The sequence below is a fragment of the Oncorhynchus gorbuscha genome, linkage group LG23 (assembly GCF_021184085.1).
Source record: "Oncorhynchus gorbuscha isolate QuinsamMale2020 ecotype Even-year linkage group LG23, OgorEven_v1.0, whole genome shotgun sequence".
Lineage (NCBI taxonomy): Eukaryota > Metazoa > Chordata > Actinopteri > Salmoniformes > Salmonidae > Oncorhynchus > Oncorhynchus gorbuscha.
This window is the reverse complement of record NC_060195.1, coordinates 38,594,812-38,617,852: the sequence shown is the minus strand read 5'-3', so window position 1 is coordinate 38,617,852 and position 23,041 is coordinate 38,594,812. Positions and strand designations below refer to the sequence as shown.

The window sequence follows — 23,041 nt, the reverse complement described above, 5'->3', positions numbered from 1 at the left end:
GTGGTTGACTCTTCCAATCCACTCCACCCTGAATTCCAGCTCCTTCCCTCTGGATGCAGGTACAGATTACCTAAAGTTAAAAATAAAATAAAAACTGGGCCAAGATCTCTTTTATTCCGAATGCAATTCTGAAACGTAACACATGTTGGAATAACTGCACTTAGCACTTCCACTATGAAGTTGCACTTACCCTGCCTATTTGGTTGTAAATATCCTTTGCTATTAACAATTGCTATTCATTGTTTTTAGATGTTAAATGCTTTATGACTCATGCAAGATGAAGTGCCACTTTGAGGACATTAAAGTTTTCTGAATCTGAATCATTTTTCCATAGAAGAGGGGTTAATCATTTATAGGCCATACCGCTCGGACGCTACAGAGGATTTTGTAAGAAGAGCAATTTTCGGGATGTCTCATGGTCTGAGAAACACCGCTCTAGAGGAAGCGGAAGTGCGACATTGGCGGATGTGGTGGATTGAGACGCATCCAATGCGGAAAAATCTGATATCTCTAGTTTAAACTTGGCAGATTTGTATGGGTATATTTTTATTGTGCTAATTAAATGTACACGGGGGTGCAGACATCATCTCCAGGGGGTTCATTAAGAATCGAACCAAACGCTGCTTGCATAAGAGTCATTTTCCTTCCTGTCAGGTAAAACGCTAGAAAATATCCCATCATCGAGTCCTATGCTCGGCATTTAAAATAATCCCCCAAATAATGTATTTATATAACCTTTGCTGGGCATACTTCCGTCATCTTTCTAGTGGATTCGTTTGATGTACAGATGTAGAATCGTAATCTGATTACTCTGCAAAGCAGGAAATGTGAACTTGTATTGTATTTGAGTTTTAAAAGGCTTCCATTTTAAATGTTTTTGACTTGATTTACCCTAACGGAAAATGTATCAACACCTACAAAAAATAACCATTAATTATTCAAATCCACATAATAATTCACATTTCCTGTTACTGCAAGATTACTTTCCTGCTGTAGCAAACTGGCTCAAATGACTGTCCTACATCTGTACGGGGTTTCTTGTCATATCAGAGACCCTTTGCTATAAGACAGACTTTGCTATAAGAGGAGCAGCATTTGCATGGCATTGACTTCCCTATTCCATTCTCCCTGCGACATGATTACCAGGTAAATCTTTTGGAAACAGAATCCAGTCACCATTTGAACGACACAGTACATTCTGTTCACAGCCCTTTCGCTTTTATTGAATAGATGTCAAATTTCTTGGAAAACGTGAAGATGCGGAACAGCCATGTTGAGATGAAAACGAACATCAGCAATGGACAAAAACTGTTACAGGTGATACATTGTTGTCTGCAAACGTAATGTAGTTGCTTTACTCAAATAAGACGAGAATAATTTCATATTGAGGTTTTTGGAGGTTTTTTTCTTCTTGCAGTCCTAAGAAATATTGTATGTCTCATTCCCCTATAATATAACTGCATTGCTTTTGAATTATTGATGAGAATTATGATATACAGTGAACCATTTAGAAACACAAGACAATGAACAATTATACGAAATCACTTTATTCTCAGAGTGTGCGGTGATTCCATTTTGGCAGGAATGTTACAGAGACTAAAAGATCAGCCTGAAATGGCATGCAGCGAGGCTGTCAGGTGGAGCTTATCGACACGGAAGACACAAACAACTATCTTAACAACCTTGCCTACATCTCACACCATATGCATGCATACAATTGTCAACAAATAGATGGATAGAGAGAGAGAGCGAGAGAGAGAAGGGTGAGAAGATTTTACAATACAAAAAATACAAAAGATACAGATTTCTCGAAGAACAACCAACCACCAGTGGACGTAAACAGGAATGATACAGACATAAAACTGCACCAGAATAAGCATCTTCTCAACACAGTTATAAACAGTCAAAGACTATGCGAAGATAGAAACATCAGACAGTTACATTCAAGTCACAACAAAGGAATATTTTAAGTGGCATTTTTGTCAGGCAGTTTTTTTATCATATCAATGGTTAATTGAGGGTTAAAATGAAAGAATGGTTTAACTTAAAAAGTGAGAATGAGTGGATGAACAGTAATCTGACATGTTTTATATTAGGTTGCGTCGACACAGGCAGACCAATTCTGATATTTATTTCCCACAAATTGGTCTTTTATCCAATCACATCAGATCTCATCACATCAGATTTTTTTCAGAGTTGATTTGATTGGTCAAAAGATCAATTAGCAGAAAAAAATAGTATTGGGCTGCCTGTGTAAATGCAACCATAGAATCGCTAACACATTTTTATTAGACATGTGACTTGTTTCTTCAGGCAGTGGTCAATAAGTGGCTATTTCTTTTGCGCAATGTGGAGTAATTAGGTGATGATGACCATAAGGCAGTGATGCCATTTTGTAGTTAAAAGGTGAGCACTTTCAGAAATTGAATAATGTTCTACAACATGTTCCAAGAAGGAAATCTGGAACTTTGACAGAATTTCAGACTGTAAATTGCTGGAAAACCTTGTCGGGATGGGCAGTTCCAGTAGCTTTGTATTCATGGACAAGGGTCAAACCAGACGCTATCTGTCCATTATCCTCGTGAATGAAAGACGCTATGTGCTTGGGTGCTAATAATGAAATACTACATTTTCTAAATCTGTTGTGATCATTACGTGAACACTACAAAATGTAATGGGTAAAAACGTACAAAAGAAAAGCTAGAATACCTGAGAATTTCAATTAACAAAACATGACGAAATGTCAAATATGAACTTGGTGAGACAGTCTATCACTAACAAGACTATTCTTTGGTTTTTGATAGAAGAAAAACATGTCAATGATTAATTGACGGCTGTCGATGCATGCATGTGCCAATGACAAATAAAGAGAAGTGGTATAATTGTATAATCTCAACAAGTATTGGTCGTTAATCAGCCACGTTTTACCACATTGATAAATTAGAGGCCGAAGGCAGTTCACAAGTACATAAAAGTCACAGGAAGTTCAATAAATGTGCTCTATAAATGACCTTAATGTTGCGTCTTTCATATGTCTATCTACACACTTTGTAGGCAATTGGCATGAAGGTTTAAGAGCATACTATGTAGCTAGGTTTTACATCATGCAGATTTTATTCTCTATTCCACAGCTACTACAGGCCCCAGAATCACACTTGGCAGGTTTCTAAAGGCTAATCTTGAATCTAACTAGCATCAACGCTGGGCTGATATAAACAGTGGCAGTTTCACAAATGCCATCGGTAAACTGCTTGATACTTGCCTAGTACACTCAACATCCATTGGTTTGTAAGCAAATTACAATGGCACTGAAAGCAAACGGTTACTCGGATTGTGCGTCATTGAAAAATGCTAGCTAGCTAGCTTGTTCACTGCCAAAATAAAGGCTTAACAATCTATCTGTTAGCCAGCACTCTATAAGTTAGCTAGCTGCTGTAGCACATTTTGTATTTCTCTTTGATTACATGTTGGACTTTTTTTCTGTACATGGCAGGCTAGTTAGCTATTGACATTTACTTGGTCATGTGTTGTATCTACCTCAACACAATAAAATAAATCCCCACAATTACAGAAGAGCATCAAAGCCATTCTCTTCATACTAACGACAAAATTGTCATATTTGTTGTCCTAGATCCTATGAAGCCTGCACAGGCCCTATGGAATGTCTGAAATATTTGGAATGTACACTACAGCTTAATGCATTTTAAATTAAGAAATTGAAGGAAAGGGATGAAAGAACTTCAAACATTTAGAGTTCTGTGGTACAACTGACAGAAACGTCTGGGGAAATGTACATATTGACCTCTGGGGAAAACATTGGCAACACATAGAGGAACATGTCGAAGGACAACTGTTTCCTATGGTGTACGCATGCCTCTCAAGTTATTAGCAGAAACGGCCTTGTCCTGCAATCTCTGTAAAGTTTAGAACACAAATTCATGGTATGGAAGAACCACAAACCAAATCCCACTGAGAGACAATGACCCGCACTGGTTGAAATGATCAATGCGATAAAACACCCTACACTAAACAAATCGTCCACCTCTTTCCCCACTTTGCAAAATGAAACACTTCAGACTGAAGTCATATGCTTCTCCGTTACGAGTTAGACAACGTTGTGTCTATACACACAAACACACAACATGTATTAAGCTCAACACATAACAATGAAGATTGTCTGTCTTTGCTGATTCGGGATTGCACTCCCTTTAGTTAACCAACGGACACAGGACAACTTCATTTCGAACAATATATTGCACCATTGTCACTGTCTGTTCACATAAAGTGTGTTCACAACATAGTTGTGGTTGAGAAAACTAAAAGTACATCAAGTAAATCTATTTACAGATATGGAAATTAGAATAGTTAACATATAGCCCTCTACGTCCAATTGTATTTGCTGGATTTGATTCTCACAAGTCCTACTGTTTATGAGCCAAGCAGATCGAGTTAGCAACAAGACATAGAACTATGGCTTTATATTAAGCACAGGTATATCATTGTTTTTTTTTTGTTGAGCATTTTTATCGAGGACATCTATCATCTCAAGGAAGAACAGTTAGGATGTCTATGTATAGCCTACCGTACATAGTAGTGTCATCGAAACAAAATTGAAAACCAGAGTTATTGCCTTAAATATTAATGTATTTCACTTAATCATACCAAATGTAATGGAATTTGTAAATGTACTGTACTCCACAAAATCTATCAACGGCATGCTTGAAAAACATATGTTGTTGAGTGAATGATCCATTTTCTTTATGGTTTACAACATTGTTACAATTACCAGTATCATTTTCAACATTAAAACCTATGAATGTTTTGGGGCAGAGAACAGTATTAAAATGATCAATGAAGAACCAATAAAAACTACATGGATATATCAATATTGTAAGTCGCTCTGGATAAGAGCGTCTGCTAAATGACTTAAATGTAAATGTAAATGTAATATTATCAAGAATAAAACAGCTAAATGTAATCAAATGTTTATCTGATTTGGAGAATGTCTTAAATGTTTAGATTATGGCTTATACTCTTTATATATTTTCTGGTACTCACATATATTCATTTTAATCCAGTGGCTATTATTTACAAACAAAAATGGTGGATTATAGTTTATCAGATCACATTCTAAGGCCTGGACACCTTGAAAACCTGTCATCAAATTTGTCTTTAAGTGAAGGTATTGGATCTATGCAGATGTTACACAGGTTCATACATCACGTCATGGTATCACCAATCAGTGGTCTTCCTTCCAAACAAGACAATGTAACACATGGATAGATCGGATCATTTATCATTTAAGTTAAGGACAAATATTACGGTGCGCTGATCAAATCCAGGGCTCTTAGAAACAGGGATGTATGGGTGAAGAACGGTTGGTTGAGGTGGTGGCCTTGGTTATGTATGTTGGAAGGTTAACAATCTAATATCGCCAACGCTGTTACTTTTTATTGAACATATCCATAAATGGGCCAGGGAGGAATTTCATGACCGTGTCCATGATACTTTCCTCTTCCTCCTCCTCATCACCACAGCCGGCTGGGACGGCCTTCTTGGGGCGGGTAAGACTTCCCTCTGCTGCCTGATCCAAAGCAGCCTGGGCCTCGGCTTCCTTCTCCTCCTTCTTCTTGATGCCGTACTGGAACAGCAAACAAACAAAGGCGGCCGCTTTAGGCAACAAATGTCAACTTCACTTCACACATGCACTTTAGTCATTTCTATCAAATGTGGGTCCCTCTTCAGTCGCAGTGAAGTTTTCTGCACCTCACCATGACAACACACTACTCATACTAATACATTAATAGTAGATTTTATGTTAGAGAATTACAGGGAAAATCCACTCAGCCTGTCCTGGATTACACATAATGTAGACCCACTTGGTATTGAGACGTCTGGCACTCAACCTTGCCTCCTTCAACAATTTGCATAGTAATACAAAGACCTTATGCCCCGCCCCTTTCAAAGAATTAATGAATAAAGACTAATGGACAACATATCTTAATGGCTGTCTGTACCCATTATTGTTAGAAAATATCTCAACATTCTCTTGTCTTTGATCAAGCAGTGTAAAACACATGATAGAAAGTGGAAATAATTTCTTCTTGCGGGACAGTAAACAACAATCAATCAACCAATCAACCCATTAACCAATCAATCAACCAATCACCCCATTAACCAATCAACCCATTAACCAATCAATCAACCAATCAACCCATTAACCAATCAATCAACCAATCACCCCATTAACCAATCAACCCATTAACCAATCAATCAACCAATCAACCCATTAACCAATCAATCAACCAATCAACCCATTAACCAATCAACCCATTAACCAATCAATCAACCAATAAACCCATTAACCAATCAACCAATCACCCCATTAACCAATCAACCCATTAACCAATCAATCAACCAATCAACCCATTAACCAATCAATCAACCCATTAACCAATCAATCAACCAATCAACCCATTTACCAATCAATCAACCAATCAACCCATTAACCAATCAATCAACCAATCAACCCATTAACCAATCAATCAATCAACCCATTAACCAATCAACCAATCAAACCATTAACCAAACAATCAACCAATCAACCCATTAACCAATCAATCACCGTGATATACAACAAGAGAGCCTATTATACTGCACAGTATGATCAAAACAGGAGTGCTTTCTCTGAGACCAGCCAGGTTAGCCTCCCACTAAGTGAGCAAGGACTTGGCCTCTACAGTAGACCACTGGCAGGGAGAGCTCCTGGTGAGTTACTGCCGGATGCTGAGGAGGGGAGTACATGTAGACTGCCTGACTGATGGAACATCCTAGGGCACGGATGCGGAAGATGCGTTGTTAGTCTCCTGTGAGCCCTTTGCAACTCTCCCAAGCATAAATGCATGTGATTCTCAGGCAGTAAACATCTTAAAGGAGGATGGATCTCGTCATTTTAGCCACAGAGAGGATATGGTTTGTGAACGGGGACTCAAAGAAAGGGGGAAGGCGGCGGAGTGCTCTCAGTACTGTCTAATGCGTATTGAAATAATTTTTACATTTCACCTTTATTTATCCAGGTAAGCTAGTTGAGAACAAGTTCTCATTTACAACTGCGACCTGGACAAGACAAAGCAACGCAGTGCGACAGAAACAACAACACAGGGTTACAAATGGAATAAACAAGCATACTGTCAATAACACCAATAGAAAAAAATTAAGTCTATATACAGTGTGTGCAAATGGCATGAGGAGGTAAGGCAATAAATAGGCTATAGTAGCAAAGTAATTACAATTTAGCAGATTAACACTGGAGTGATAGATGAGCAGATGATGATGAGCAGATGATGGTGTGTAAAGTAGTGATACTGGTGTTCAAAAGAGCAGCAAAGTAAATAAAATACAATATGGGGATGAGGTAGATAGATTGGGTGGGCTATTTACAGATGGACTATGTACAGCTGCAGCGATCGGTTAGCTGCTCAGATAGCTGATGTTTATAGTTAGTGAGGGAAATGTAAGTCTCCAGCTTCAGCGATTTTTGCAATTCGTTCCAGTCACTGGCAGCAGTGAACTGGAAGGAAAGGAGGCCAAAGGAGGTGTTGGCTTTGCTAATGCTAATGATCATGTTTTGCCTTCTTTTGTCATAATTACACAAATCAAAAGTGTGTAAGACATTCATTGAAATGTATCAGACTGATCGTATTTTATCTTCCAATATGAATTAGCTCAGTTTTCATGATTCTTTCATGTTAGGCCTCCTAGAAAATGTGTTCTCTCATCTTTGAGGCTTGAATAATGAAATAAGCTCACTCACTTGATTTTCAAAGACAATTCCTCACTGCTTTACACAATACACAAGAGAGGCAGCACTAGCTTTCCAGAAGTTACTGGAGGAGCCGTAGCTTTTTGCTGATGCCAATAGTGGTTGTGCATGTTGCAGAAGATCAACAGAGATGTTGGTGCATTTCAGTCACATTGTGGAGCGGAACATGGAGATGCATTTTTAATCCTGGTGTAAATTAGGCCCGCTGGGTGCCAGTGCCGCCAATAAGATGCTGCGTCTTTAGCCCTCTCTCTTTGCATAGCAATTGATCAGCATCAAATAGGAAGTTGGTTATCTCACAGCGGGTGATGATTCCACGCATTACTCTATGCTTAGTAATATTTACAGATTCCATACATCAAGGAAACCTTTAAGTCTGGTTTAAAGACTGATCACATCTTTTATGTTGGGAGTTAAGGTACATTCCTCAGAAAACAAAGTCTGTTAACATTGTGGTTTTAGAGCCCGATGCCATTTCACTGCTTTAGCTCCCTTGTGTTGGACTCGTATTCCTGCTCTCTCTCATATCTCTCTTATTCAGGGTCGCACAAAAAACCTGTGTCAGTTTCAGTGAAGTCTTCCACAGTCTTCGGTTTCCAACGTGTGCTGAAGCTGCACTGTAATTTCTGGCTTTTTCCAAAACGAGGGCCCTCAGGATTCTCCAAACTAAAGTCAGTTTCTTTGAGGTTATATCAAGTCAAGCTTCTCCTACCAGGTTCAAAAGACACCACCACTGAACCAAGCTGCCATACTCTCAACATTGGATGGCAGTGAGAAGTAATGATCAAATAGGAATTTGACAAGCATAGTGCATTGTTTGGTTCTGCACAGACAGACGGACAGTCAGACACACACATAAACACACACACCACACACACACACACAGCGGCTTTACATTATGATAATGCATGCATGAGTTTTGCATCGGAAGGCAATCACGTGTGAGTGTGATCCGTGCAACGGGGTCGAAGCTATTTGCATAAGATTCAATGTTCAACGTGATGCCATTTTTACCTTATCCCTGATGCCCTGTCGTACGTTTTCTCTCTCCGATTCCATTTTTGCATATTTTGCCTTCCTCTCCTCCTCCTGTTGTCGAAGTGCCTCTTGTCTTTCCTCCTCCTTTTTCTCCGCATCAGGGTCCTTCTCAGCCTCTTCCCCACCCAACATTTTCCCCATGTCTTTGGTGGCTCCTTTAGAGGTGAATGAAAGTGGGGGAAGAAATGTCAGCCATGAGTCTGTGATGCGGGAACCTACAGTACAGTACTGAACAACAGAGGAAACAAGAAGTGACCAGCCTGAATGTGAACCCAATAAAAAATAATCTCCTCTTCCTTTTGATGGGCTTTGTGTTGGTTTCTTTGGCCATGACTATCTCTGTCAGAGGCTGAGCCACACACAAATGTTCCAACTGAACAGTGGGTCAAGACCCGAGAGCAAAGGGATTTGGAGGTGGCTGATTATAAGAAGACACAGTAATAGAAACACATCCTTGACCCCTGGCATGGCTTCTTAGATATGATAGACAACTGAATTTTATTATGGAGAAATAGCTATTGGGTGATTCATTGGCTCACTTTTATTCAGTGAAAAGAGGCTGGGGACAGAGTTGCCAAAAACCAATTGAATAGGCCTTCCCTCAGAGATGAATTGCTTATACAAGCTCTGCATTGACCACGCAGATGGACATTTTCATATGTCAACATATTGGGGAGGAATATGATGAAGAGAATGTGATGACAATAACTCGTTCAGAAATGATGAGACATAGGCAGATGGTTATTATAAATGGAGAGGAGGGGAGTTCATTAACATCTAGTGGTTTACTCCATGCAGAGATTTGGCTGAAGTATTCGATAGTGGGGCCACAGGCAAAGTCATATAGATCACATCTGGGCCGTGCACAAGTTTTCCCAAGTTTAAAAAAAAAGTACACATCATAATCAATCAGTGTGCTGAGCCTACGAAACTAAATCTACTTCCGTCCCTTTCCCATGTCTCTGAGGATGCGTGTGTATTTACCTAAAATCAAGACATCATACTTCAGCTAAACATTCCCATGAATAATGGATTAGAGAATATCTACGTAACTTTTAAACTTGTAAAAGCCCCCATCCTACATTTAGAGAGAGATTAAGCCCTGTATAGAGTCAGACTGCTGAGGGCTGCTCCAATATGCATTCCCCTCACAATGAGGTCTGACACAGAGCATGTTGATGAATGAGACATTGTGTATTCAGTCCGGAAGCTTCACCTCCTCTCCCCCCAACCGCTGGAGGCATGCCAGTGCTCTCTCTCTCTCTCCCAGCTGCCTATGGATAGTCAGACTCCCTGACACACCACACCGCTCAGGCCCGACTCGCTTTAAATGGATTTTAATGAGGACTGGGCCAACCTGATGGCGGATTAAGATGCGGTGGAGATGGCTCCACCACAGCCCATCCGTTATGAGCCTTTCCCGTCCAAAAGGCTTACTCTTTCAGCATTTGCCCCTCTGTCTTGATCCAATTTGTGCGAAGTTCCAACAAGCCAGGCTGCATCCAGCTCTCCAGAGGAGGAAGCCGAACACACGGCCATCTGGTCTCCACCCGAAATTGATGAGCGATTGCCCGCCATGACCTTGGGGGTCGCTGGCTACTCTCCACTTTGCATTCTGATACTGGCAAGTGGGAGTTAGGCAAAGCTGCAAAACCTCGTCCTGACAAGAGGACCGCTAATTAATAAACGCATTTCTGTTTGGTGTTACATTAGCGAGTTACATAGCAAACAAACGGCTAGGGCTAGGGTATGTTGACATCTCACAAAGGGTCAGTCTTAAAAATCTTTTGGGATAGGGGGCAGCATTTTCACTTTTGGATGAATAGCGTGCCCAGAGTGAACTGCCTCCTACTCTGTCCCAGATGCTAATATATGCATATTATTATTAGTATTGGATAGAAAACACTCTGAAGTTTCTAAAACTGTTTGAATGATGTCTGTGAGTATAACAGAACTCATATGGCAGGCGAAAACCTGAGACAAATCCAATCAGCAAGTGGGACATCTGAGGTTTGTAGTTTTTCAAAGCTTGGCCTACCGAATACACATTGAGATATGGATGAAGTTGTACTTCCTACGGCTTCCACTAGATGTCAACGGTATTTCGAAACTTGAATGAGGATTATACTATAAAGGAGGGGCTAATGAGACCTCTTTGAGTCAGTGGTCTGGCAGAGTGCCTTGGTCTCATGACGCGCGATCCCGACAGAGTTACCTCTCGTTCCAGTGCTTTTCTGAAGACAAAGGAATTATCCGGTTGGAACATTATTGATGTTTTATGTTAAACACATCCTAAGATGGATTCCATACATCGTTTGACATGTTTCTAAAGGACTGTAATGGAACTTTTTGAGTTTTTGTCTGGAGGAAGTGCCTGCGCCTCATGAAGATGGATTACTAGGCTGAACGCGCTAACAACAAGTGGCTATTTGGACATAAATGATAGAGCTTTATGGAACAAATCAGTCATTTATTGTCGAACTGGAATTCCTGAGAGTGCCTTCTGATGAAGATCATCAAAGGTAAGTGAATATTTATGGTGTTGTTTCTAACTTTGTTGACTCCAAAATGGCGGACATTCCTCTGGCTGTTTTGGGTTCTGAGCGCCGTTCTCAGATTATGCTTTTTCCGTAAAGTTTTTTTGAAATCTGACACAGCAGTTGCATTAAGGAGAAGTCTATCTTTAATTCTGTGAATAACCCTTGCGTCTTTTATCAATGTTTATTATGAGTATTTCTGCAAAATCACTGGATGTTTTGGAATCAAAACATTACTGCACTTAAGGCGCCAATGTAAACAGAGATTTTGGGATATAAATATGCACATTATCGAACAAAACATACATGTATTGTGTAACATGATGTCCTATGAGTGTCATCTGATGAAGATCATCAAAGGTTAGTGATGAATTTTATCTATATTTCTGCTTTTTGTGACTCCTATCTTTGGCTGGAAAAATGGCTGTGTGTTTTTTCGACTTGGCTATGACCTAACATAATCATATGTTGTGCTTTCGCTGTAAAGCATTTTTGAAATCGGACATGGTGGGTAGATTAACAAGATGTTTATCTTTCATTTGCTGTATTGGAATTGTTAATGTGTGAAAGTTACATGTTTCTAAAAAACATTTTTGAATTTTGCGCACTGCCTTTTAGGCGGAATGTTGTCGAGGGGTTCCGCTAGCGCCTGCCCTAGAAAGGTTAACAGTCTTAACAGTGGATGTCTTATAATGCGCCATTGAACACCAATGTTTACGATACGTAACACACAGGGGTGAAATATAGGGGAATGGAATGAAGTTTCACTCCATAGTATTAGAGACAACGTACAGTAGATTTGAATACTGTTTAAAATTGCACAATCCCCCTCCCCCAGCTATGATATTGTAATCTTGTGACACTTCCAGTTACAATGATGGTCTATCTTCCACTATATTAATTGTATTATGAGTGGGATGTGATGTTATATATTTTTTCATCTTTATTTAACCAGGTAGGCCAGTTGAGAACAAGTTCTCATTTACAACCGCGACCTGGCCAAGATAAAGCATAGCAGTGCGACAGAAACAACAACACATAGTTACACATAAACAAACGTACAGTCAATAACACAACAAAAAAGAAACATAGAAAAATCTATGTGCAGTGTGTGCAAATGTAGAAGAGTAGGGAGGTAAGGCAATAAATAGGCCATAGAGGTGAAATAATGACAATTTAGCATTAATACTGGAGTGATAGATGTGCAAGTAGAGATACTGGGGTGCAAGAAGGTAAGTAATAATATGGGGAGGAGGTAGTTGGGTGTTCTATTTATAGATTGGCTGTGTACAGGTACAGTGATCGGTAAGCTCCTCTGACAGCTGATGCTTTAAAGTTAGAGAGGGAGATATAAGACTCCAGTATCTCTACTTGCACATCATCATGTGAGATATTGTGTCTTTAAATGTAGACCATGCGGAAGCTAGCTGAATACAAAGCTGAAAAAGACTATTTAATGTACCTTTCTACAAAACCTTTGTAATGTTATTAATTTGCAGCTGTACAAAATGATTACTTTGGGAGAACTCATGACAGGCAAGGCCGTGATAAGCTCTACTGAAGAGCAGACTCATTGCAGTGACTTTATTCTACAAAGGACAAAAAAGAATTGGAGAATTAAGGGGACAAATGATTTTACACGAACTAATATTTTCACTCAAGGTCAGAATAAGCAAAAGTCTAAACAATTTCTTGAACGTCTCTACAAGGTACAGTAGGAGCCACTGTCAGTAATTTCTCTCTAGTGTGTGTGGGACCAATCATTTGAGTGAACTCTCTCCATGGTTGCCAGTAGCCTGGGGAGATGTTTCCAACTCGCACACACAGTATTTTCTACTGACTGTTTGAGGCCTGTCTGCCTCAAAATAAATACGCATGCCAATGTTTCACACTGCAACAAGTTCTCAGTCAAATTTCACTCTAAATACATTATTTTGTCATGGTATTCTCATATCTGTGTGTGTAATGCTGTAATTCGAATTTATTTCACACATGATGGCCCTTTCCTGGCCTATGGCTGTGGTAATAAACCAGATAAATTACATGGAAATAACATGATTTCTCAGCCCTGCCTGCCTCTATATTATTGATGATCTGCACGTGAGCACTTCTCCTTTGTGAAATCCTGTGTGCTTCATTATCTGTATTTAATTAACTACATTTGATCCTAGCAATGCTGCATGCTCTGTTCCTCTTCTCCCATCACACCGTACGCTTTATCTCCGCACCCGAGGCTAATTAGCTCATCTGTTTGTGACAAAGTTGCAGCGGAGCAGCATGAGACAGCCACAATCCCTTTAGTCTTAGTGGTGACATCCCCTACCAGCTGTGCAGCCTAAGCGCTAACGGAAATGGTCTGGTTGCTGAGGCCTTTTGGGCGCATTCACTGAGAGGATTCTCTGTGTAGAAGCTAGCTAACAGGCGCTAACAGGCGCTAACAGGCGCTAACAGGCGCTAACTCAACAGAGCTTGAAAGGGTCTCCTCAGCTCAGCTTGGGCCACTGTCAGAGGAGAAGAGGGTGAGTGTGCATCGTAGCACAAAGAGTTGAAATTGAAAGGGATCAAGAGAATTTGAAGTTGAGGAAGGGCAAGGTCACATGTTGGCTTAAAATGTGCCATGTTTCGTATAGGCATGCAGTGGACTTTGTGGAGAGTGAGAGAGTGAGAGGAAGAGGGGAGCAAATGGTACACTTGACAGGATGTGTGTGTGCGTGTGTGTGTGTGTGCGTGTACACAATAGGTTTCTTGTCCTTGTGTGTGTTGGGGGGTGTTTGGAGGTGGCTCCGTGTGGGTGTTACCGGCAGAGAACAAAATGTACCATAGTTGACAGTATGTGTGTGACACTCTGTGTGTGTGTGTGTGTGTGTGTGTGTGTGTGTGTGTGTGTGTGTGTGTGTGTGTGTGTGTGTGTGTGTGTGTGTGTGTGTGTGTGTGTGTGTGTGTGTGTGTGTGTGTGTGTGTGTGTGTGTGTGTGTGTGTGTGTGTGTGTGTGCGTGTGTGTGTGTGCACGTGTGTGTGCGTGTGTGTACACAGTATGTGTTGTATCCTTGTGTGTGTTGGGGGGTGTTTGGAGGTGGCTCCGTGTGGGTGTTACCGGCAGAGAACAAAATGTACCATACTTGACAGTGTGTGTGACTCTCTATGTGTGTGTGTGTGTGTGTGTGTGTGTGTGTGTGTGTGTGTGTGTGTGTGTGTGTGTGTGTGTGTGTGTGTGTGTGTGTGTGTGTGTGTGTGTGTGTGTGTGTGTGTGTGTGTGTGTGTGTGTGTGTGTGTGTGTGTGCATGTTTGGAGGCGCCAGGTCAAAATGCTGTTGACCCTGTGTGTGTGTGTGTGTGTGTGTGTGTGTGTGTGTGTGTGTGTGTGTGTGTGTGTGTGTGTGTGTGTGTGTGTGTGTGTGTGTGTGTGTGTGTGTGTGTGTGTGTGTGTGTGTGTGTGTGTGTGTGTGTTGAAGGCCCTGTTGAAGGACTGTGGGGGGGGGGGGACACCAGCTCAAGGACTGTGTTCCTTCTCCTCCATCTGTCATCCATCACACCTGTCCCAGGGCTACATGCCAGCCCTCTCTTGCACCGTTAACTTCTACTCCCAGGACAGACACCACCTTGAATTGGCTCTGAAAGATTGAGCCTCTTTTAATTGTGATAGGTCAATAGCATGGTGAGATGGGGTGTGGAGTCAAGTAAAAAAAAAGGTGATATGCACATTCAAAATGTTCACAGGTGGTGCTAGGTGATTTAGCAATGTATCAGAAAAATAGGAATCATGCAGAGAGTCTTGCTACTTCCAGAATGTTGTTCATAGTTACATTGTTATATTGTGACAGTAAGGCTCTTCAACAGAACATCAAATTTTGGGTGGAGTAATACTGTGTGGTTCCTTCAAAACTACCTCTGAAGCAGGGTCAAGTGGTAGGATATTGTAAGAGCAATTGCCTTTGTAGAGCTAGTCACATAGCAGACACCAACCTGAAGCACACCAGTTTGTTGCCAAGAAATAGCTTGGTTGGTTCAATAAAATGTAAAAAAACACACCAACCACTGAGAGAGGTAGATCAATTTTCCATTTTAGATTTTATAAAGCAATCTATTGGTCCTCCCCAGCCAGCCTCCCAACACATCCCCCATTTCCCACCCGTGATGCAGCTCCCAAAACCATAACAGCATGCAAGGTATAACTGATGGTCTTTTCTGGAATTATATATCTATCAGTGGTGGATGAAAGTGGGAAAAACGACCATATAAAAGGGCTGAGGGATTTGGCCTGCAGACAGGTCGGTAATGAGACTTGGGTTTTTTATGTGTTGGCGAGCGGGATGGGTTGGAATGGGAAGGGGGAGGTACAGTGGACCCACAGCCACCATATCTAAGGTAAATCTCCCAGGGAAGATGGAGAACGAAGACAGAAGGTACATCATTGCTGCGTTGTATCACCCATTCTCCGCCACAGACTCTCAGAATGGAAATGAGCTAGCAAGACCCAACGCATGTATCACCATGCGGTTCACACCAACAACCCGGCGCCCCATTTATCTACAGAGGACGCAGGTCACCCACGGCCCATTGTTTACCACAACCAAGATCTACATTTGCATTAAGGAGGAATTCACCCACTATAAGGGACTAAATGTAGTATTGTCAAGGGAGCACAGAGACAGAATCATAAGCTTCACAATGATGATGTCTGCACAATGTCATTTGAACAGCTGTGTTCTCTTTACGCCACAATCATAGGAGGAGTAGGCGTATCACTATCTGCCTTTAAATAGAGTTTAGGGCTGATTGATTTTCTCTGCTTCCTCAGATAAGCACTGTCTTTAGCGGAGCGTGCTGTAACAACCACGGGCAGCCTAGGGTGGTTCACTTGGTTGTCTGCCAGAGATCATAGAAGGCCATTGCAGACCTTCATAAGTGATTACGCTCGTGTCACTGGGTAAAAAGTCACGGACGGCAGCGAAGCGGAGAACGCCAACCCACTGACACTGCGGATACCGAGGACCCACTTCACAGGAAATGAGATAAAAACCACTGCCATGCTGGGGGAAATGCTAAAGGCTGTGACTTTTACAAGCTTTCTGCTTAACGAGACCCTTCAGTTCTTAGGAGATGCAGAAAGATGAGATGGTTCGGCCAAGCTGAATGAGACAGTGTGACAGACTGGAACTGTGCAGCTGAAGGGCACGACTGTACCCTTTAGCGAAAAGGTTTCTAAACTCAAACGGGGCATAAAGTAGCCCTCTATGGAGAACAGCAGTATAGTGCAGAGTGGAGTGTACAATAACCAAATGTATTACTATCTATTACCAGTGTGTATTAACATTAACATTTTCTCCTGTGCATTTATTCTAAAGAGAAATCTAGCTCATTAGCCCATTGCACCAGGGTTGTTAAAGGGCCCAGCTGTATGCTGTAGTTGACTACTCAGGACTACTCTGTGTGCTCCTCCTGATCCAGAGAAAGCAAAAACAGCTCGAACAATTCAACCTTGGGGGATGCCATTTTGCTGGGGTGCAAGGGCTAGGATTAATACCATTTGCTAGATTCAGCCCAGATATGGCGAATGGCAGTTAAGTGCTGTAACTGCCTTTCAACATATCTGAGCTGAATCTAGCAAATGGTGCCCTTACACCCCAGCAAAATGGCATCCCCCAAGGTTGAATTGTTGTGCACCTACTTTTTGCACCTTTAATTCCCTAGACTCTGCCACCTCAGCTAATTTCTGTGCTTTTGATACTGCGCTGTTCGTCACCATTCTCAGCATCCTCCACGTGCCCCTGTCTTTTTGAAAACTAGCTCAACCTGAACTTATGTAGAAGAATGAATAGAAAAGTTCTGAATAAGTTGCCAACGTTGTTTTGAGGACTGATCCCCCTATAATGGAGGAGGTCAAATAAGGGTTACTGTCATTAGATCAAGCTCACCATTAGCATATTGTGTGCAATTTCCCCCCAATTCGGGAATCAAGATGTCAATTAGAACACCTATTCAGATGGGTTCATCTGGATGTAGCTAGTTATGGACGCCCACACCCAAGAATTTATGCATTAGCTGATTCCGAGGGTCATGCAGCTAGCTTACAAATTATAATTTTAAATTGCTTGACCAAGTGTTGTTGTATGGTCCTATTACCTTGTTTTGCCAGGTGTGATTGTTAAAAGCAATTAGGTTGATGTCTCCACAGTCATATTTGACACAACTCATACTTCTCAAAACGTCCATATAATTGCATCTGAAACATGATTAGATTGGAATGTAAACGCAACGGGAAATAGGCTTCCAAATGAAAATGACAGGTAATCAAATCCATACGAATGAAATTACAAGATAAAATAGGGTGATAGAAAATGCATTTGAAAGATATACATAGACACATAGATTCACCGCTGCGTCTAGGGCTATAACCTCATACCACTCACTGGCAGAACTTGCACCTCACCAGCACACATGCTATTACCTCACACCTCACAAATAGACACCTCCCAATAGGCACCTGTGAAACACATTTCACAACTCTACGTGCTTTGTGATTACCAACTCCACATGTACATTTGTGTCATCCTCTTAATCATCACAGAACTTTGATTAACTGACATGAAGGTTTTAGGTTTCATACTTAGAATAGGTTTCTATTATACCTATTTGAGTTGTTATTATGTGTACTATTTGTATTATTTGCAACCCAGAGTTGAGGTCTGTCGCCCTCCCTTGCATCTTCTTGTAATGTTTTTATTTTATTTTATCTATGTGAGTGGAGACAGTGACGTTGCTCCCAGTCCAGCTCAGCTCTCCATCAAATCTATTTGTACAACCATTTAATTCCTTCGACAACTGACGCAAGCTACAATTGCAATCGCCTCTGAGGTGGCTTTCCTCTCTCAATATTTTCAAAGCCATCGCTAAACTACTTAGGTGGATGGTTCCGGCTCTACGTTACAACCATTCTTCTCGGTTTGAAAGGAATTCACACGTGAAGCTGAAATGTGAGCAAGATATACAGTAGGTACATTTCACTGCAATCCACAATCCAACCGTAAATCCACAATGGTGTCAGGTAAGAGGGTAAATCAAAGAATTCCTAGAATCTAGAGCCTGTGGACTAGCATAAATTGTCCTCAGTTGGAATCACTAGCTTCCATCTAGAAACCGGTTGTTAGGAACTAGGTTGGTGTTCACTTTTTACTGCAGTGGGCTAAATCAGGGTCACACAGTGTTTCTTGGTAGTCTTAAACAAATCTACGTTGAAACAAAAGTATACACCTCACTCACATGGTTATGGGCTTTAAAAGAAGAACCATGTGAGTGTAACGGTTCTCTTCTATCGCCTCCTCTGACGAAGAGGTGGAACAAGGATCGGACCAAAATGCAGCGTGATGATGATTCATGATATTTTAATGAAGGAAAAAACTATACATGAAGAAACTACAAAATAATGAAATGTGAAAACCGAAACAGCCCTATCTGGTGCAAACACAAAGACAGGAACAATCACCCACAAAACACTCAAAAGAATATGGCTGCCTAAATATGGTTCCCAATCAGAGACAACGTTACACACCTGCCTCTGATTGAGAACCACTCCAGACAGCCATAGACTTTGCTAGATACCCCCACTAAGCCACACACCCAATACCTAACAAAACCCCAAGACAAAACACACCACAATAAACCCATGTCACACCCCGGCCTGACTAAATAAATGAAGACAAACACAATATACTTCGACCAGGGCGTGACAGTGAGATATAGTTTTCAATTTTGAGTTTGAGTTTGCATCACAGAAGACTGAAATACAACAAAACCGTTTCACATATAAACATCGGATTTTCTGTGTTTTTTAAATGTATTTATTAATTATGAAATTGTAAAAAATATCAATGACATTCCACCCATGAGGCCACTAGAAGGTGATTTGGTCATTTGGCTGCAGGAAAGGGGGTCACATTTTAAAACATAAGGAATTTGTGAGTGAGGTAATTGATATCTATTTGTGGGTCTCTATTTCACGTTAGGTTGAATTTCACTTAATGAGAAGCTACTGAGTGTAAAGGTGGAGATGCGAGACCAATGTAGGCCTACAAGCATCTCGGTGACCAAGACAACAAATAGCATCACCCTGTAAAACATCTGAATCTCAAACCCATTGCCCACACAATATGTAAAGCGCATGTACCTTGTAAAGAAGTGTAAAGATGTGCTTTAGAATATCTCTCTTTGTTGGATCATGCTGCTTACAACACGACCAGGGTTGTGTGTTTGATTCCTGCATAAGCAACATACAACTTTTGAATATGTGTTTACTGTAAATCACTTTGGATGAAAACCTGTGATAAATGACTGTATTATTGTGGGCATATTACACATTAGAAAATTACAGAATTTTCACTCTCATTCATGCACATTTAATCGCAACTCTTAAGGCTCCAGTCCCTTCCAACTTTCCCCAGTCCCTTCCTAGTGGCTTTGCCTTCAGCTCCCGTCTCACTTCCTGGCTTCATGCTAATGTCAGATGGTATGATTCAACCCTCGCCTCTTATCCTTGTGCTTCCGTGACTTTGGAAGACTCGTTCCGTGAATTAGTCCATTGAATCCAAAGCTCCCTTCTGTGCATAATCACGTCTCCTCATCCTCTACGCGACTCCTGAGAAACACTCTGATTTCTAAGATAACTAACACCATTATTCAAACATGAGATCACTTTAACCTCACCGTCATCCATGGGCTGAATTTGCATAGCTTTGGCTATGCGTGGGATATATGAAAATCCAATTCTTGCCAATCCCTTTCACAGCATGTTGCCTGTGTGTGAGCACTGAACTCGGAAGGTTGTTGCATCTATGCATTCGGAGCATGTGCCACTAGAATCCACACAGTTTGATTATATTGGTTTTCTTCATTTTATGTGCTCTTTTCTTGGGCTCTTGGGTGTTTATGTAGCATATGGGGGATGTGTGAAACTAACTGTTCAGCCTGAAGTGTCACACTTGCACTAGCAAATAGTAAGCTTCTCGCGTGGCGCCAACTGGTGAGATGCTTCAGAAGGGCAGTCATGTGCACTAGCAAGGCAGAAGTCCAGAGTTTGCACCAGGTATGGGTCCAAATTGAGAGGAAGCGGTAGTCGCTACGCAAGCAGCGTGATGTTTTCTACATTTATGGTCAGTCATATAGAACATATCGGCTATGTTTAATGTCCACTTGGGTAAACTAACCCTAAATTCACCTCCTGTATCTTCCTGCATGCTTTTTCATAACCACTAATGCTTGCTGACGCAAATGGCAAATAATGACTTGAAAAGGGAAATTCCTTTTCGAGGACATTCATCGAGCAGCGTCTGATTGTTATGGAGATCAAACCCATAAAGCCATTTGCGATTCATTTCATGGATGATGGAACATTTCAAGAGGTAACGTTTGTGACAAGTTCATGTATTCTGAAAGCACAATGACAGTTAGTAATAGAACTGAATTGATTCATTTCGCTTAGCCCTTAAAAATAATTACAGTCCTTCCTGTTCTCCTCATTCTCTCCTGCAAAGCCAACAAGCCCTATTGTAATGATGAAACACTGTATTATAAAACATCTCCTCTCTCACAAGGGTCGATGGCCCATTGAATTATTGAGAACTTTGTCACATGATGCTGATTTCAGCCGCTCTACATTAAACGTCACGTGAACTATTTCTGAATGCCTGATCAAAAATGCCTGATAACAGTGTTATTCACCAGACAGTCGAAACTCCGTAGGAGGCTAGTGTTTTTTTCCCCCCAAAGGGCCTGAAAAGAATACAGAAAATGATGATGACCAAACATCATGCATTTATCTTAAGTCAGTGTCAGTATAACCTGTGCTCTGCCATTCTTTAACACCAGGGCTGATGTTTGAGTGCCATCAGGCATTTCCTATGCATGCACAGCAGTGACCAGACAGACTGCTGCTCCGAGTCCAGAGTTTTATTATGTGTCTCGCTGGAAGCGAGCAAGCGAGCAAGTGAGCTGAGAATTGAGGTCACCGTCGGCTTCTGTAACAGTTTTCCGTAACTGGGAGGACCTCGCGCTCTAAATATCAAGCACGAGCTGGTAAAGGGGATCAGCCGAGGAGGAGACCGGAGAGAGGAAGCAGAGTGACCTTTGCCTTCCGACTAACACCAGGTGCAGAATAAGAATCATCAATCAGCATATCAATCTCTGTGATTGGCTCCCGAGTGGCGCAGCGGTCTAAGGTACTGCATCTCAGTGCTAGAGGCATCACTACAGACACCCTGGTTCGAATCCAGGCTGTATCACAATTGGGAGTCCCACAGTGTCACCGTGATTGGGAGTCCCATAAGGCGGTGCGCATTTGGCCCAGCGTCGTCTGGGTTTGGCCAGTGTAGGCCGTCATTGTAAATACGAATTTGTTCTTAACTGACTTACCTAGTTAAATTAAGAAAATAATTATTATTCCAGCTCCCCAAGCCAGGCTATGAATGGTTTCTTATGGGAGACAGTCAAGGCTGGGGCAGTTTGAATGTTGCAGGTATAAATAGCCACAGTACAAAGAGATGGTTCTATTATTGAAGCTTGTAGTTAGATTAGAGTGTGGGAAATTAGTCAGAACATGGACCATGATGAAGAATGCTAGTGGTTATACAGCATATTACAGAGAGATAATCCATGCCAAATGAATGGCTGCCATTCAGATGGGCACTCAAGGCATTCATTTGAAGTCATAGTTTGCACCAGAATGCATGGTAACTCTCCCCGACATAATGTGCACTAAAATGAAAAGTGAACGAGAGAGGATTTGCAGTAGTGGAATACTTTCAACAGAGAAGAAGGCACTGATGCAGGTTACTAATTTTTCTATCATGGTTGCATCCATTATTTATCGGCATTAAGCAACACAGAATTTCAGCTTCGGTTTCTGTTCCTGTTTCGTACTGGTCAAAAGTTATAGAACACATATTCATTCAAGGGTTTTCCTTTATTTTGGCTATTTTCTCCATTGTAGAAAAATAGTGAAGACATCAAAACTATGAAATAACACATGGAAACATGAAGTAACCAAATAGTCACCCTTTGTCTTGAAGACAGGTTTGCACACTCTTGGCAGTCTCTCAACCAGCTTCACCTGGAATGCTTTTCCAACAGTCTTGAAGGAGTTCCCACATATGGGCTGCTTTTCCTTCACACTGTGGTCCGACTCAACCCAAACTATTTCAATTTGTTTGGGGTTGGGTTATTGTGGAGGCCAGCTCATCTGATGCAGCACTCCATCACTCTAATTATTTCTAAAATAGCCCTTACACAGCCCGGAGGTCTGTTGGGTCATTGTCCTGTTGAAAAACAAATGATAGTCCTACGAAGCACAAACCAGATGGGATGGCGTATCGCTGCAAATGCTGCGGTAGCCATGCTGGTTAAGTGTGCCTTGAATTCTAAGTAAATCACAGACAGTGCCACTAGCAAAGCACCCTCACACCATAACACCTCCTCCCCCATGCTTCACAGTGGGAACTACACATGCGGTCTCACAAAGACACAGTGGTTGGAACCAAAAATCTCCAATTTGGACTCCAGACCAAAGGACAAATTTCCATCGGCCTAATGTCCATTGCTCATGTTTCTTGGCCCAAGCAAGTCTCTTCTTCTTATTGGTGTCCTTTAGTAGTGGT

The 23,041-nt window shown here is 41.4% G+C and overlaps 1 protein-coding gene across 1 annotated transcript in view; it reads right to left on the bottom strand.

The window, feature by feature from the left end:
• Positions 1 to 1,526: 1,526 nt before the first annotated feature.
• LOC124011449 (complexin-1-like) overlaps positions 1,527 to 23,041 on the bottom strand; it is a 45,078-nt gene continuing 23,563 nt past the window's right edge. Inside the window, exons 3-4 of the mRNA XM_046324847.1 lie at positions 8,837 to 9,015; positions 1,527 to 5,641 (exon numbers count right to left, since the gene is read on the bottom strand). Of these exons, the coding sequence (XP_046180803.1) occupies positions 5,444 to 5,641; positions 8,837 to 9,015 (377 nt within the window). The 3' untranslated portion in view covers positions 1,527 to 5,443. The remainder of the gene's footprint in view (positions 5,642 to 8,836; positions 9,016 to 23,041) is intronic.